The sequence below is a fragment of the Zeus faber genome (assembly GCF_960531495.2).
Source record: "Zeus faber genome assembly, chromosome: 4".
In the NCBI taxonomy this organism is placed as follows: domain Eukaryota; kingdom Metazoa; phylum Chordata; class Actinopteri; order Zeiformes; family Zeidae; genus Zeus; species Zeus faber.
The window spans coordinates 16883363-16895979 of NC_137191.1; the positions used below are offsets into that span (position 1 = coordinate 16883363).

General features: G+C 46.0%; 1 protein-coding gene across 3 annotated transcripts in view; it reads left to right on the plus strand.

The window, feature by feature from the left end:
• The window catches only part of lrba (LPS-responsive vesicle trafficking, beach and anchor containing), a 151679-nt gene that overhangs the window by 54454 nt on the left and 84608 nt on the right, over positions 1-12617 (plus strand). For all 3 annotated transcript variants that reach the window (XM_079998554.1, XM_079998556.1, XM_079998555.1), the window contains exon 25: positions 4280-4446. In XM_079998554.1, the coding sequence (XP_079854680.1) occupies positions 4280-4446 (167 nt within the window). The remainder of the gene's footprint in view (positions 1-4279; positions 4447-12617) is intronic.

Sequence of the window (12617 nt, forward strand, 5' to 3'; positions counted from 1 at the left end):
GATCCAGAATGGGAGGAATGGGACACGGAGAATAGCGGGGCTACTGTAGTCTCTGTCTCGGTTCGTTGTCAGAGTAATGAAGTCCCCAGGTACAGCTCCCATCATTATGTGCAGCCAGCTGACCTCGAGAGCTGCGAGGGAGCCTTCGCCCCCTGCTCCCTTTCTGACAGTCTCTTGAGTGTAACTGTGGGATTTTTGACTACCTTCTATGGTGTGATTTGTCACTTGGTGCATGCGGTTCTGCATGTGCCTCGGGCAGTTCAAAGGGCAACATCTTGACCGCCGGCCAAGACGGTTTTCAAAGCAACATCTTGGATCTTGATGCTGTTCTCCACAGTTATTTTTGGATGAAATATTTCTCCCCCTGGATTGAGTTACTACCCTGTTCATAATTTCATAGAACGAGCCTCGTCCGAAGAACTCACATTTTTCTTCCGGTCGTACCCTTTTCCTTATGTGACTATTTTTCACCTCCAGACGACAGTTTAACACGTATGATTTTTCACGTGGCATGACCTTGAGGCTGATCTGGCGTGGTGGTGGAAGATGCTGTGGAACGCAGACTGATGGCAGAGAGTGGAGGCTATGGTTTCTGCAGGGAGGAGATATGTATTTTATTTTCTGGGTAGAAGAGATGAAGAGGCTGCCAAGCAAACATTGTGACTAGTCCATTAAAGAGCAGCCAGAGAGGAGGTGGGAGGAGAGGAGGACGGAGGGATGAGGGAGGAGGAGCAGACGGAGGGAGATACTTTGATAAGTGTTGCGCCTGCGTTAACCTTGATGGCCGCTAGCCAGCGGCGGGGCTCTGGTTCGGCTGGATTCGATTTCTTTCTTTCACCCGCTACGCTCTAGGAGGAGAGAAGAAGAAGAAGAAGGAAAAAAAAAAAAAATCAATACTTGAAGCACCACATGACAGGAACATCATTTCAGAATTGAAGTGGCTGTCAGGCATTGTCATTTGGTGACTTTTGTTCGCTATTGTACTTTTAAGCCCTCATTTTTCACCCCCTCCTTCTCTCCTTTAGACGGTTCTTTCCCCCCAGCCCATTGTCTGAATTCCCCCGGTGGCGTTTCATGTTGCAATTTGAAAACTTGAGGGCAAGAGATCAAGTGCAAGGGAATCTCTTGAAAACCAATTGGTAGCGCGGTTCAGAATCTCCTTTTGTTTAGTGACCCCCATCCTCCTCCATCTCATCCCCTCGTCTCCCTAGACCTCCATTTTGTTCCGCGTGGAATTCCTTACTTGCGGCATATTTGCATTCTTTGATACACGACAAGGACGAGCCTGATGTCTCTGCCGTCCTCTGGACAGCTTCTCTGCCTGTTTGTAAATGAAACCCTCTGGGAGTGCTTGTCGGCGGATGTGAGAAATTGGAGATGTGCGCAGAGCGATAGCCCAGCCTCGGCGAGCACGTAGCCCTGCTGTGCCACCGGTGTCAAGAGATTGCAAATCAAGTCCTTTAATAATGTCTTGGCTGTTTTTGTTTCTGTCTCCGGTTCTCAGGCACTCGAGCCCTGAGACCCTGGTTTTGTTAAAGTGTGTTGCGGAAGGCTGAGCATGGCACGGCAACACCACCCGGCCATGCTCTGTCACTCTAATGGATGAACACAGGGCTGATCTGTAGTAATGAGCCGCCGTTGTCTGGGCTGTTGTCATGCTTAACCCTCTCAACCCTCAAATTGAGGAGATGACGGAACCAAGGAATCCTCCTCCAACACACATTTAGATCGGAATGGCATCATTCTCACAGTATAGCTGTGGTTGCCTTATTTGGCTTCCCGCTCACCTGGCTTGTTATGTGTCGTAACCACGTGATGTGGCAGCAATAGCCACAACAATGTATTTTTATTGCCCGTTATATGAAACTGTTGTTTGCAATATGCTGTCACTTGAAAATGAACGAGGTGATTAACATGCAAGAGTTGGAGTTCTTTGTTCACGTAGGTACTTAACTGTTTTGTCGTTGTGTGTTTCAGCATGAATGAGTGACCTTTCTGCTCCTTGGCTTCGTTCACGTCGCTCCTCCGGCAGTCCGTTTCCCCCGCAAACTCGACACATTCGTAGTTATTTATTTGAAGCGCGGATGAATTGTGGGAGACACGACTCGAGTGTAATTGACTCGATTAATGCCAGCCATTATCGTTCCATCTTCACCGAGCTGTCTCTCCCAGCAGGGACCGCGCCAACGCCGGGCCGACCCTGTCAGCCAGGCCATGTAATGGAAGGTGCTACCCATGATTACGGTGTCACAAGTCATAAAGGTCTCATTGCCAGCGAGCTGTAGGCCGGGCAGGAAGCGAACCCGAGCAAAAGTATGCCCTCCCTTTACCTCAGACCACATCATCAGCTACTCCTCTTTCAGCTGGTAAATGGTAGGTAGACTTTCATTGAAAACAAGGAACAAAATACACGGCTTGACTTCTTCACGGTCACCCAGAAGGGGGAAAACTTCTTAAGCCATTGGGTGTTCTTTTTAATTTTTATTTATTTTTTTTTTTCATAAAGAGTAGAGCAATTTACGAGTAATATTCAAACTCTGTCAACCCTTTATAGTTTCTCATTGCACCTAAACAGTAGTGACTGCAAAATGGCGAACGAGGGCAAAGGTTTAGGTGTAAAATGAAAGCCGTTTCAGCGCAGGGCCTACAAAAAATGCCAAACAGAGTGGGTGACTTTGGCCCGAGCTGCCTCGGAGCCGTGACTTGTCTTTTCCACTTTTCAGCAAACCGAGCTTTGTTCATTAATGGCGCTACTAATGTGTCCTGCTTTCTGTGGTTGTTGTTTTAGGGGTGAGTCTGTGAACTTGGCACTTTCTGTTGTAGTCAACTTTGGCCGCCTATGTGAGGAAAGCCCATTACAGCATGGAGGCTTTTGGTGTTTGGGCAGGCCGGGCACACAGGTGATGAAGTGTTTGTTTATGGTTATGAGTCTGAATCCAGAGCTGCTGATCGGTACTGCAGAGCAGATGGAAATCAATTTTTTTATAGACCTACTTTCACTTACTGTAGAAAGCAACAGACATTTTGGATAAACCTTTCTCCAATTTTAACGCAAAGGTTTTTGCTCTGCGTCTTCGGTTTTATTTGTGAAAGTCTTTTCGAATATTTTATTTCATACTGGCATATTACGCAAATTTTACACCTCGATGGAAAATCATTTCTGTCTCATTCTTTTCGTCTGTAGTCTTAGTTCCATTTCCCAATTCTTCTCGCCTCCGCTTCCACCGACTGAGATTGATCGACACGCTCTCACGCACACGCACACACACACACGCTCATTGTGCCAAGCATTCTTTGGTTTAACATTTGAAACATTCAATCCTTTCCCCATAGACACTGTATTTCTCAGGTCATCATGCTGGAAGGTCAAGGCCCACTTTAATGTCACACAAAGAGACATAGATTGATAATTAGGGGCCAATAGCCTGCAGAAAAGCCCCTCTAATGTGATTTATACCTATAGATTTTCTGTCAGATATGAAAAGTCGCTGTTCAAATTGGAAAGGAGGACCCATTATAAAGCACTTTACTAGCCCCACTGGTAACTTTGGGGCAGCAGGTTTTATTTGTTCCACCATGCATCTGGGCTCAAATCTACTGTATGACTGCTGCAGCGACGAGTTGACTCCAGGTTAATTTGATGAGGACAGCTCCATTATTGATATGGTAGACTTGTGTTTTGGCAGCCACCCTGATAGCATGCAGATTGATCCACAAATGGATTTAAGCCATTTGTTTCCTTCCTTCCTTCCTTCCTTCCTTCCTTCAATCTTCTGTAATTTACTTTCATAGACAACTCCAAGTTTGGCGCAATTAGTTTGGTGTGCCTGGCCTACATGAACCTTGAACTGAACCTGAAATGGCTTATTTGAAACAGAAATTGAAAAATCCAAACACCTCCGAGGGAAGGAAAAAAAATCATTTTTAGGTGGTGTTAGGTGTGAGTTCAAAGGGTTTCTCTGATAAGAAATTCAGAGAGAGAGAAAAATGTCCGATCTGCGCGCCGAGGGTGTGGTGCGATTCAGAGCGCTGGAGGGAATTAGTGAATATGTGTCCGCTGTTATTAATCACTGAGACCCCGGGACAAAAATGTTCTGTTTCATTTGCCTACACTCTGAGTAGAATTCCTTCCCATAAAAGAAACACTGTAGGTATTGTGTTACATCTATGTGCACAACATTAAAAGTCATTCAAATAATCGTTTCACTGTGTGGATATTGAGAGTCGTTATCTGTATTTTTTACGATTTCTCTTGTATTTGTACTTGCTCCCTGCCCAGTCTAACTGCGCTCAGTACTCGGCGGAGAAGCGAGGCGAGGAGAAGATGTGCGACCACCTGATTCGAGCTGCCAAGTACCGCGACCACGTCACAGCCACACAACTCATCCAGAAGATCGTGAACATCCTGACGGACAAACACGGCGCCTGGGGGAGCTCCTCCGTCAGGTAAACAACACGCGCTGTCCCAAATCCATATTTTGGAAAATAAGCGTGTTTAATTTTAGCTCTGTCAGCCTAGTGCTAAATAGATGACTGACATGCAGTTTATGGTGTTTGGTAGATACTGTTGATAATGGTGTGTGTGTGTGTGTGTGTGTGTGTGTGTGTGTGTGTGTGTGTGTGTGTGTGTGTGTGTGTGTGTGTGTGTGTGTGTGTGTGTGTGTGTGTGTGTGTGTGTGTGCATATATATACACACACACACATATACGGTATATATATATTTACGCACACACATATATACACATATATAGATGTTCAGTGCATTCACATCCTTTATCCTCGTAAACCATACCACGGACCGTTTTAATGGTTCTCATTTCACCAGGCTGTTCCCGGTCCCCCAATGCTCCCGAGTTTGATTGAATTAGCATTGCACTGCTAGAAATGTCAACTACGGGAAGCATGATCCATTGACTTTGGAAAGAGATGAAAGACATTTAAACAGCTCTGTGCCCATTAAGAACAGAGGAAACCTTATCCTCTGTGTTTGTTTCATCAAAAAGGCAGCAGAATCCAATGGAGCTATTCCCTAATGATGGCTGTTTGTGCAGGTAGTATGTAATGGTGAGCTGCAGACTGTGCTGCCGGCTCACGCTTGTTAGGCTCAGCCAACTCTCAAGAGACTCGTCCGTGGAGGCTCGGTTTGCAAGTGGATCAGGACTCTATCTCTTTGCTTTTCTCCCTTCATCTCCTCACCGTGTGCCGTTTCTGCGGCTCTGACCCACAATCCCGTCCCTTTTATCATCGCATCTCGTCTTTTCTTCATCATAGTCGTCTGAATGTGTACTCACAAAAACCCAAGCTATTTGCTGTTGAGATTGTGCTTAATCGGGCCCTGGCCGAGCACTCCCCCATTACCGGCCCTTTATGCCATTGTGCTATTGATGGTTTTCCTAATGGCTGCCGATGGGAGCAGGGAGCCGCTGGCACTGGGCCTGGGAGCGCAGCACTCTTTTAATAAATCACAATCAGTCCCATGCCATTACATCAATATTTTTGGTCAATTACTGTGAAGGTCAGGTGGTGCAGCTTCGCACCAGAGCCCACGGCGTGTTGGCACGGGAAAAACATCTGGTGCTGCAGACTTCTAAAAATAAATAAATGCGAAGACAAATACAACAAAGAAAAGACCTTCACTCTGTCGCAGTTGCACACCCAGAGACACCCCAGCCTATCCATATTAAGAGACTGTTCATACACTACACGGCCAGATACACAAGGATCTAAGCTCACACAGGTTTGAATGTACTGCCGAGAGCAGTGAAGGGGGTGGAGGGTGGAATTGACACACGTGCACACATGTTTCCTAGCTGTGAAAAGAAAATCCAATAACGGCAAAGACAATACAGCCATGATTACGACCTTTTGTTGCTGGGGTGTAAAATCCCAGCCAGCCTGCTCATGCTCCATAAAAGCGTATTCCCCGAAGTTTCCATTCAATAAAGGTTCTGAAAATGAAAATATTATTTTCTCACAAGCTGATGGGAATTGTTGTTTCCTCACGGCAGGCATCTAATATCTTCTGACATGGCGTGACCCGCCTGAATGCAATTTGTGTCTTAATATCCAGCTTACAGCAGCCATGGCCTCTGGAGAAAAGAGGTGTTAGGTGATTTTCCCTTTCCCTCTTTTCCTTGCTTTCCATTTCCTCTCTCTCTCTCTCTCTCGCTCTCTCGCCCCCCCTCTTTGTTTCCTTTCCCCTCCCCTTCCATCCTCTACTCCTCTTTCCTTCAGTCTTCCTCTGTTGTACTGCAGAGTGTCCAGGGAGGTTTTCCTCCACCAGACAGAGGAAGCACCCATCCTTCTTCGTCATCTATGGCCCAGAGACAGACAGATCCACAGACAGACAGCGTTACTACCTGTTCATCCTTATATATCCGTCACATAACCTTGAGACATACATTGATCAGCCACAACATTAAAACCACCTGCCGAATATTGTGTAGGTCCCCAAAACGGCTCTGATCAATCGAGGCATGGACTCCACAAGACCTCTGAAGGTGTCCTGTGGTATCTGGCATCAAGACGTCAGCAGCACATCCTTTTAGTCCTGGAAGTTGTGAGGTGGGGCCTCCATGGATCAGGCTTGTTGTGCCAGCACATCCTAGAGATCCTCCATTGAATTGAGATCTAGGGAATTTGGAGGCCAAGTCAACACCGACACCTTTTTCATGTTATTCAAACAATTCCAGAACAATTTTTGCAGTGTGGCAGGATGCATTATCCTGTTGAACGAGGCCCCTGCCATCACAGAATATCGTTGTCATGAAGGGCTGTACTTGGTCTGCAACAATGTTTAGGTTGGTGCTACGTGTCAAAGTAACACCCACATGAATGCCAGGACCCAAGGCTTCTCCGCAGAATATTGCGCAGAGCATCACACTGCCTCTGCCGACTTGCCTTCTTCCCATAGTGCAGCCTGGTGCCGTCTCTTCCCCAGGTAAACAACACACCCAGCCATCCACATGATGTAGAAGAAAACCTGATTCATCAGACCAGGCCACCTTCTTCCATTGCTCCATGGCTCCGTTCTGACGCTTACGTGTCCATTGTGGGTGCTTTTCGGCACTGGACAGGGGTCAGCATTGGCACTCTGACCGGTCTGCAGCTACACAGCACCACACACAGCAAGCTGTGATGCACTGTGTGTTCTGACACCTTTCTATCATAGCAGCATTAACTTTTTCAACAATTTGTGCTGCGGTAGCTCTTCTGTGGGATCGGACCAGACGGGATAGACTTCACTCCCCACGCACATCAATGTGCCTTGGGCGCCCCTGACTCTGTCGCCTGTTCACCCTCAGGACCGGTCGTCCTTCCTTGTACCACTTTTGGTAGGTACAAACACTGCATACCAGGAACACCCCACAAAACCTGCTGTTTTGGAGATGCTCTGACCCAGTCATCTAGCCATCACAATTTGGCTCTTGTCAAAGTGGCTCAGATCCTTACGCTTGCCCAGTTCTTCCTGCTTCCAACACATCAACTTTAACAACTGACTGTTCACTTGCTGCCTATTATATCCCACCTCTTGACAGGTGTCATTGGAACGAGATGATCAATGTTGTTCACTTCACCTGTCAGGGGTTTTAATGTTGTGGCTGGTCTGTGTAAGTGTACACATGCTCGCCGGCCGTCAGCTTTTAAAGAAAGGAGGGGCAGTAAATGAACTCTTAGGAAGGTGAAATGACGTGTGCATGTCATCCTTCGTATTTTTTTGTCCTTCCACGAATTTGTGCTCAGACCCGTTGGGCTGGTGTTTATTTGGGTCAGGAGACAAATCATCTTTCATGTGTTTGACACCCGAGCAAAGTAGACGGACTGAGAGGTGAGATGAGGGCAGATGATGGAGAACGCCAACTCCCGGTCTCCGGGGACATTTCTCCTCTCTCATACCTTCCCTGCATTACATTCTAATAGGCTGACTAATGTACCATGGAAATTCACTCTGGATGCAAGAATAGGGAGGAGCAGGAGAAACATGGCTGCCACCTGGGGAAAAATACAAAGTGAAGGTTATAGAAAATTGGTAGAAATGAGGTATATTGAAGTTTTGTGATAGTGATGGAAATAGCATTTTGTTGATTTTCTTATTTTGCATGTGAAAACCCATGAGATTGTCTGTGTTTGGTGGATTACCCAACAAAAAGTCCCAGAATTCCATTTGAAACGGCAACTCTTTATTTTTATTTTTTCGACATCCAGGTTTTCCCTCGTCTTCGCTCGAAGAAAGTGACTATTTCTTGAAAGTATGCCTTTTTGTTTATTGATGGATTTGGTCACTTGAGGTGGTGGGGACATTTTTTTTTTTCCACCGTGGCTGACTTTCGCTTCTTGCGTGTGGCCCATCAGTGCATTCTTTCTGGGAAAGGTGAACCCCGCCACCAACAATGGAAACGGCATGTAGAGGAGGACGTACTGTACATGACGCAAATACATTGAATGCCTCATTTTTCCAAATTGCCAGCGAAATAAATATGAGATAAATATAAAATATATGGCATTTCAGTATAATGTTACGGATTACCCCTTTAAGCAGTTACTTGAGATGATCTGAATTATTTTTGGGGTAGGTTTCGGCATTTCCTGCACTAGTACGCCCTTCTTTTCCCACTTGGCCAGGCTGACATCAGCACCCTTTGTATTTCCTGTTTATTCCCAGTAATTCTCCCTTTTCTCCGTTCTCAACCCCTCCACAAAAACAAGACAAAAAAAACAAAAACACCCCCCTTTTGCACACGCACACCTCCGCTGCTCGCTGCTCGCTCCTCCTCTAAGCAGCTCATTTTCTGCAGCTCCACAGCGCTCTAATAGACACCCCGAGGCTAGAGGCTTCCCAGCTAGGGGACATCCATCTTGCGGTGTGTCACGCTCCTGCCCGGCAAAAAATCTTTGTGATGCGCACTCCAATTTTTCTTCAGTAAATCAAATCTTCCTTCCTTCAGAAAGATGAATGCTCTGGGGTTGGGGTGTTATAGAGAAAATCAATGCCAGCAAAATTGAAACAGTATGCCCCCGTATTGATCGGCCTTGCGAGATCGAAAACGAACAGCTTTGTAACTGTTCGGCTGGACACTTAGCTGACCTGTAATGGACAAACTATTGATATTAGCATTACTATTTTATCTTTTACCATGTCATTTCATGCTGGTGCCAGGAACAGGGTTTTCTCTCCCGTCCACCACTACCAGCAGGATTTCTATAGTGCCATCATGTTTAGACAGTGTAGTATTTTCCTCAAAGGGATACTTGGTTAATTCTATAAGGGAAATATAGAAAATGATAAATAACCTTGAAATTTTATCCAACCTCCTCCAATGACATCTTTGTTGGAAAGGAGCATCTCGGGACAGAGGCTACGAGGCATGCAGGGTTTTTTTTTTTGTCCGTTACCCAGAACAAGACCTCTTCGAGCGGTTGTATTTCGTGCCGCTGCTGTTTTTCCAGGTCTCTGTTGCTCATTGTCCTAAATTCTTTACAGACATCATTATCTTTGGTGTACTCGTTTCAACAAGGCATTGCTGCACAGACATCAGTGCGTGGTTCATTCATATCCTGCTGCTGTGGACATTCCTTGTAGTTGTGCTAATTACAATGAAAAAAAACAAAACTAAAAATCAGCTCACGAAACCACGTTTGAGTGCACAATGGTACATTATCTCGTGTGTAGCTCTAGTGGCCAGACGCAAATTGAGATTATGATGCATTACACTGTTTGCAATGCATGTTTCTAAACCCTGCGTCTGGACAGTGTCTCTGCGTTGCTTTCATGTGCACATTAAAAGAAAATGCTGTGCATTACGGCTGCACTCGCACTCTCCCTCAGCAGAGCTTACAACCTGAAGCCAGCACTCCAGCATGTCAGTGGAGACTATAACCATAGGAAACAAGAACATAACTGTTTAGAATTCCAGAGAGAGAGAGAGAGAGAGAGAGAGAGACTCTCTCTCAATGCATTTCTGCATCTTTTCCCTGTGGCTGTGCACTGAGCCTCGACGATGAGTGATTGTATATTTTTATAGCGCGGGTTCATAGTTTGTTTCAAGTGCTTGTTTTTTTGGATGTTACTGAAAGCAGCGCGGCCGCGGTCTTCTCTGACCATCAGCTGTCCTCTGCTGCGTTTGGAACAGAATTAACATCCAGGACGCTCCTCGATTCAGCTGTGCGTCGTGGCCCCGCAGTGGGGAAATAGAGCTTGATTATTATCTGACAGTGAAAAGGACGACGCATCATAAGGACAATATGTTTTCTGGACAAACTTTAAATTTGAGGACGATTACAATATGAACATTTTTTTTTTGATGATTTACCAGAGATTAAATAGTCATTAGTATTTGTACCCCCCTGTATATACTTATTCTTGACCGGTAACAGTTTTTGGTTTGTTTACATCTACTTGCAGCAGCTGTGGAGACCATGGCTCCCGTCTCAACCCAGGATTAGGTTTTTGTTTCCTTTAGTCCAGATCATACTACTTCAGGACCAATTAGCCAAAGGTTTGAGTTGTGGTCATCCGTCTGCCTCGATATAGTTGTAAACATCGTGGCGTAAACATTTGTTCGGGAGAAACGGGAGCCGTTGATTATGTCCGCCAGCCCCCCCCCCCGTAAACGAAGCCCCTCGCTATCATGCCGAGATCTCCCGCTCCAAAAGTCCTTAAACAGATTTAAGGCGAATTCCCTCCAGCTCGTTAATCACGCGCAGTGACATCTGTCTGGGGCCCGAAAAAGAAAAAAAAAAAAAGTTGTGACATCTGAGGGGGGATGTTGGGTAATCTCGAGGGAGCGTGCTCGGGCTTGACATGCGAGCATTCCAGCCACTCTATAAAATGACGCATCTCCGCTTGTCCCTACCGTGCAAGCCGGCTTATGGATATGAATTAGAATATGGCCCCGAATGATAACATTTACCTCCTCTGTATATACATTACAGTGGCCGGGGTTGCGAGGAATAGCAACAAAGTGTCACGGCGGAACATATTAACAGTTGATGGTGTCCATGTGCCTGCGTGGCTAAGTGTTACACGGGCTGTCGAGGCTCGGATTCCAAATATCAGGGTAATTGGCCAATTGACAAAGACCTTCAGGGGATTTTGTGAAATCGGAATGATGATGTACGTTTACACCTCCGTCCATATCTTTTTACACGCGCCTCCTGTGTCTCCACGTGTGTGTGTATGTACGTTGAGGGTTTACTGTAATGCGTTGCCCCAAAATGGAAACTCGCGACGACGAGAAGCGGTAAGTGAAGCCCGCTCCCCCGTCTCCCTCGGAGTGGCTCCTCGTCGATCCTCTCCTCTTCTCTGCAGCTCAGGCATGTAATGGAATCCTTATTATAATGTGCGAAAAGAGGCCTCCGTCCCCCCCTGGAGAAAGACCCATTACACCACCTTGCCTCGCTGCTCACAGGCTCCGCCTCGCGCTTTCCTGTAGCAACTCTCAGATTTATGGGTTTCACGCGCCCTTAAGAAAGTATACTGCCGTGTTGGAGCAAGGTCACCATAAAAGGCTGCTGATCAATATCTGAATGAAAAGCCATTCGGGAAGTTTTTAGGGTTTTTTAGCGCTCTCCCTGGATGCAATATGTGCCGAGTATCGATTGTCCGGGGCTAGTAGTTAGTCAAAGGCTATCTCCTTTGACTAACCCCTTTGCCACGCGTCAACCCCCCTTCTTCCCCTTGATAGATTGGTACGCTCCCAGCCACTGTAATCACACCGCGCGACTAGCAGGTCATCTTTTTTTTTTTTTTTCCTTTTTTTCCCCCAGACTTTAGACGTTTGCCAAAAAAAAAAAAAAAATCACCTTTTATCTTTAGAATCCAGCACTTTCTTTTGCTGTGAAAGCAGAAAGGGGACACATAAAATACCCCTGTCCCTGATGGAGGGAGCAGAGGACGGAGCATCCTGCTTAACTCATGACCTTTCAGCTTTTATTTTTGCTGTAGATCTACTTTGCACACTCCTCCCCCTCCCTCTGTGTTGTGTTTCAGTTCGGCGGCACCAAAACACGTCTTTGGAGGTTCAGCTAAAACATTCGTTTTTGCAAATAAGAGGATTGCTGCATTTGTCCTGTCCTAAAGAGACAACTGCACCTCCATTTTGGCTTTTCAGATATTTGCCTTGTTTGTTTAATAGTTTCAATCACCTTTGCAATGGAAGTGCTGCACTTGACATGATTGCATGCCCCCCCCCACACACACACACACACACACTCATACACTCATTGTGCCATAAGTGCTGTATAATGGCCAAAGCCATATGATGGAGAGAGGGGAGGAGGGGCTCATGAATAGCAGACAGCCATGCTAGATGAGATTGTCAGCCCCTTCTGGTCCAGCATCACTCTAAGACAAGGTGCACAACAGACTAGCATACCAATCGAGCAGAAGAGGGGACACGGCAAAAGTTATTTATCATTTAACCCAAACCATTAGCAAATGTCAACGCCTACTCGGGAGATAGTATTTATGTGTGTGTTGAGTTGTGGTCGCCGTTTGACTTTTGAGTTATCTCATGAATCACACAGTCGGCGTCTGATTCTGATGTAGTAAGATTTTCAGAGGTATGAAATTGTGTAGCGTAAGAGCTTGTGTGTTTTGAGAAAATGTGTTATTATTA